This window comes from Ruditapes philippinarum, unplaced genomic scaffold (assembly GCF_026571515.1).
Source record: "Ruditapes philippinarum isolate M1 unplaced genomic scaffold, ASM2657151v2 ctg2243_1_1_1_1, whole genome shotgun sequence".
In the NCBI taxonomy this organism is placed as follows: domain Eukaryota; kingdom Metazoa; phylum Mollusca; class Bivalvia; order Venerida; family Veneridae; genus Ruditapes; species Ruditapes philippinarum.
Window position 1 is genome coordinate 327886 of NW_026864903.1, and position 5410 is coordinate 333295.

The 5410-nt window shown below is 29.1% G+C and overlaps 1 protein-coding gene across 1 annotated transcript; it reads left to right on the forward strand.

The window, feature by feature from the left end:
- The first annotated feature begins 3071 nt into the window (after positions 1-3071).
- Positions 3072-4578, forward strand: LOC132727221 (probable G-protein coupled receptor 139). Its single transcript, XM_060712641.1, has one exon. The coding sequence runs from the start codon at positions 3252-3254 to the stop codon at positions 4359-4361; it is 1110 nt and encodes a 369-aa protein (XP_060568624.1). The 5' UTR covers positions 3072-3251; the 3' UTR covers positions 4362-4578.
- The last annotated feature ends 832 nt before the right edge of the window (positions 4579-5410 follow it).

Genomic DNA, 5410 nt, shown 5'->3' on the forward strand with positions numbered 1-5410 from the left:
ATTATATACACTTTCTTGTTAGCTTTGATAATAGTTTGTTTACTGATTATAATTGATTCAACATTTATTATCCTGACATTTTCAATTTACAGTATAAACCGATAATCATATAAAAATATATTGCTCTGCAAAGTAATCTTAGAGGTTTAGATACAAAATAGCACGGGTCATGAGAACGAAATGTAGGTTAACAAACAATACGGTGACTGCTACAGGAATAGATGCTTCCGTTGCCAAACAATCTGTGAGTTATCCAATAAGTTACAACATCAATGAAGACAGTTGTTAGCTGAACAATGAAGATACTGCAAATACAGCCCAATAGATTTTTTTTATCTTCTTAAGATAAGACGTTACATTGTTGTCATTCAAAATCATTTGCGTACAAATGGTAATATTTTATCAATTGACAAGAGCATGCTTTTTATTCAATCTTTCTCAAAGGCAAAACTAAAGCTATGTTATTTCTTTCTCTCTTCTATGAAATGGATTAAAAGGTTACAAACAAACAGTACAAGATCATGAAAAGGAGTTTTGATTCAGGAAATTACTAAAGAATTTGTATTGAAGTATTGTTCAATAAGTGTATTATGTAAAGTGGATTTTATTCTTTAATTCCGAAATCGAACAACGTAATGTTTTCATTAATTAAACAAAACTTCCTAATTAATTACTATTTGTTATTATAATCAAGCAAATAACATTTCATAACGTAGTACATGGATTTGTTTCTCATATAATTAAATGATAATAATTTAATGATACTAATTATAGAATTATATACCGAAAAAATGAATAGTTTTTTATGCAAAAAAAGGAACATTAAATCATATTTATTTTAAGTTATATATATTTGCTCATCTTTAAATTAATACTTTTATTTCAGATATATGTCTACATTTAAAAAGGGTTTACCAGCTTTTTTAAACTTGAATAAGACTTTGTTTAGTAAGAAGATTCCATATTGTTTGTCAAGTCTAGTAAATTCGCCTGCCTTTTTTTAAAACCTACCATTATTTTATGTTACTATGTATTCAAATTGTGTAAACCTATAGTGTGTAGAGTTTAAAACAAAACATATTTTCTTTTTGTGTATTTAACAGAAAGATATATATTTTATCTTTTTAAATAGACTACAACAAATATCAGTATTTTCAAATGTCCAATATCAGCATATCTTCAAAAGTAGCATTCAACATTTTATTTCTAATTACCGAATCGCAGTAAATTTATACACATGTACATTTGTTATTTCCGAATTGTTGAAGATGATATAAATAATATTGAAATTTGTTTCATCCTGTGTAATTTATAGATAATTCCAAGTTTTTTTTGTGCATCAGAACTATTCATTTTTGTATAGCATAATAGTTTATGAAACATACAATTATTTCATTTGTGTTGGTGTCTTTTCGCATGTTAGCTCTCAGTTAATAAGAATATATGATTATTTTCTAGTAAAGATTTAATCTGTATCCATTATCTATAAAACATTTACTCTATTTATCGGCTACGGAAATGTTAAATCTGAATTACAAATTTATCTAGAATTTACGAAACGATCATGGTGATTGCTTCTTTAAAAGCAGCAGAGTTTAAAGATCCTGTATGTTTTGTAATTGATATGGTACCTTAGTGTATACCACTCTTACAAGAATTAATATTATAAAACAAGTTTCAAACATCGAAGAATATGTAAAATATGTACTACAAATATTTGTGCACATTATAAGTAATCAATAAATTATATGCATTTATTTCTTATTGGAAAATTTGACAAATCTTAATTTAAGCATTATGTTTATAAAAAAAAATCATAAAAAATTGTGTTACAGGATCTTTAATGAAAGCGCAAAAATGAATATAGATACATATAACTATGAAAATATGTCAACCATCACCAAAAGGAGTTTCATTTCATGAAACAGATTGTGATGCATTTATAAATGTTAAATGGCAGTGATATCAATATTTTAAGGTTTTCAAGATACCATTGTCTTATGAAGGTATCAAGACGGTTTTTTTTAATTCAAGATGTCCGATTTGACGTTGTATGCTTTGAGAAAATATATATTGAACAGAGGCAACTATTTTGTGTAGCTCATGATAATTGGACAGTTAATATTCACCCTTTATTGTCAAGAACAGTCGTTCATGGGAAATGTCAGTAATGAAGTTTGGCTTTCTCTTTTTGTTGAACGAGTGAATTGATGAATTAAAGAATAGGTCCCACAGACAAATATTCTGTACAACAATACGTTAATAAAGTATTGGATGTAAGATTTGGGTCTGTATATATAATTTGAACTACCGTCTACTGAAAACTACCGCCTCCTGGTTACTTCTGCCAAAATACACACTAAATTCCAATGATCTTTTGCAGATTTACGAGAATGTCATTTTTCCTGATCACAAATTTGTTCCATTTCAACAGTTTTATTTGGATATGAAGCTGCATTTTTTGTATATGACGCATATTGTTTCCGAATTATTTAATAGAAAATATCATAATGATTTTTTTGATAATACATAGTTCATAGTAAAGTAAAAAAAAAATTCAAAGTCAGTTTATTTGTTCATTAAGTTCCACGAATTTACGTTCACTACAAGATAAAAGTCCTCGAGAGTTTACATAGTGTCTTGAAAAAAAAAAGTTGTTCACATATCTCAGTCTATATTTGTTTGATATGATAAAAATTTCTAAACTTTATAAAATAACTTTTATAACAGGATATTTTGTTTTCATTAGATAGAAATGTGTAATTATTTTATATAAAGAACAATTGTGTTTTAAAGGATAAGATAAAATAAATAGATTTCAAGTTTTTGTATCATTATATATCATACATTATAATTCATAACATAATCTGCTTTATTCTCTGTTTGCAAAAATTATTTGTGTAACATCCCATTCAATCATCAATTCAAATGAACAACATAGTGTTATATTGTTTGTGTGAGGTCTAGTCATTTAACGTATTTAAACATTAATTGCTAAAATTGAACCATTTTATGTCGATTAATTTAAAACAGTACACATTGTTTACTTTCAGGCAATGAAGAAATACAAGTTATTCAACGACAAACTTGGATAAATTTGCAAGACAAGTTGGTCGACGTTGTATATAATGATGACAACATATATCCATTTTAATAACATTTGGCAGCGTGATTGGCTTTTGAGCTTTGAACGTGGCGCAACATATTTCGTTTCAGTAAATGTACAGTTATGGTAAAGTGGACCGGCAGTCATGACGATCAAAGCTTACGAAGACTCGTTAATGCAATATTCTGACTACATTGCACACAAACAAATACTATTAGTTGTATCACCTATTCTTCTCGTTATCGGTACTCTTGGAAATGTTTTCTCCTTTTTCATTTTGATGAACAATGCCAAGAAAGCTTCTACATACAGTTACCTCAGTGTCTTAGCGTTGATGGATTTAATAGTGTTATATATTGGCTTGTTTCGACATTGGCTTGGATTGTTTGTCTTAGATATTGAGGACATGAACAACGTATTGTGCAAAATTGTGAAATTCCTAGGTTATTTTAGCAGTGATACGTCAGTGTGGCTGATAGTTGCCGTTACTATAGAAAGAACAATCGTTGTCATGGTTCCCCTCAAAGCGCCAAGATTCTGCAATGCTCGGAATGCCCGCATAACCATAGCAACTATCATTACATTCTTCTTCTTAGTCAATTTTCATTTTCTGTGGTCAGTAAAACTACAAGAATTGTCATACAATGATACCATCATTTCAAAATGTCAGGCAAAGCCTCAGTACTCATATTTGGTAGAAAATATTTGGCCTTGGGTTGATGCCGGGATATACTCGTTTGTGCCTTTTTCAGTTATCATTATTCTGAATGGTTTTATCATTCAAAATGTTATATCTGCAAAGAAAGCAAGGGATATTTTAAGGCAGCATTCGTCGTTTTCATCTACTGGACCAAAGCAAAGATCTCAAGGGGAAATGAATAAGAAAATAACGTTCATGTTATTGGCTGTTTCTATTGCATTCCTCGTCACCACACTTCCTATGGTCATAGTGTTAATCTATACATCATTCGCCGAAGACGCTGGCGACGACTATTCACTTACAAAGCGCATGCTCATTGAAACAATTGCTGAAATGCTGATGTATACAAATCATAGTATAAACTTCTTTTTATATTGTGCGACAGGAAAGAAATTTAGAAACCAGTTTAAATCGTTGATTTGCTGTTGTAGTAAAAAGAACTTCCAAAGACAATCGACAGTAAATTTTACTGAAAGTTATCGACTATGCAAAGTAAATGAAACGGATATGAATCGCATTCATGTGCAAAAAGAGGACGATGGAGTGCAATTATAGAGTTAATTAAAGTGATATTTTTACCAAAATATATTCACTTGCATATCGACAAGATATAGTGTGCATACATTGTTAACATTGGAAAAGAATATAATCATTCTGAACTGTTCTCTTTTTATTATTGACAGGAATGTTCTTAAAAGAAAACACAGTAAAGATGTAATTGACTATCATCACGACACACTTTGCAAAGCAGGCAGTACATTGTACAGATGTGTTATTTGTTACAGATAATTGGGCTACTAATAAAAATAATATAATATTAGGTCAATATTATTGTACATTTGAGATAAAATAAATCTTTATCATAATTCTTCGCAACGTAATTCAAGTAATTAAAATGTTTTGATAACTGTTAAAATTCTCGTACAAGTTTCTCTGCAAATTAAAAGATCTATACGGTTTTATCAGAATAACGTTTCCTTTGGACACATGTATTATCAAAAATAATGCACTTCTGAAAATGATCAAAAGTATTGAAAGGAAAAGCATTAATATGGATACAGAATATAATAAATTGAAATTGACAGCATCTGTTTGTTATTAATTTACACCGTTGTTTCAAAAGCGAGTAGCTTTAAACTCTTTTTCTTCCTCCAAGAGACTAACTTATTACCATACAGATGTCTTGTTTGTTTCTTATTATATTGAAAACTTACGCAGTTGATCTTTAAAAACAGCAAAGCTTTTGACGATAACTGTACAACTAAAGTTCTCGTACAAGATAATGTGTATATTTGTATTCCAAAAACTGCCTTACAAGGGTTAATAGAATATAATTAGTTATACATGTATATATATAAATCCCCATTGGACCATTTCCATTTAGCGAGTTGGTCAGAAAACTCCTCAACATGTCTTATAAATACCGACAGACACTATTCAGCTGATGGTATGACAATAAAAATTAAACGCAGCTATACTGTTAGGCTCAAGAACACTAAGAAGTTAAATTATTTACCAAAATACCTCTGTATTGTCCTCTAATCTATCCATGTTTAGTATGAAATGAGATTATTTCCAATTAAAAATGATATAAAATACTATAC

Bases quoted from the DNA above. Each gene is read 5' to 3' on its own strand.
- LOC132727221 (XM_060712641.1), top strand. From the start codon at position 3,252: ATGACGATCAAAGCTTACGAAGACTCGTTAATGCAATATTCTGACTAC.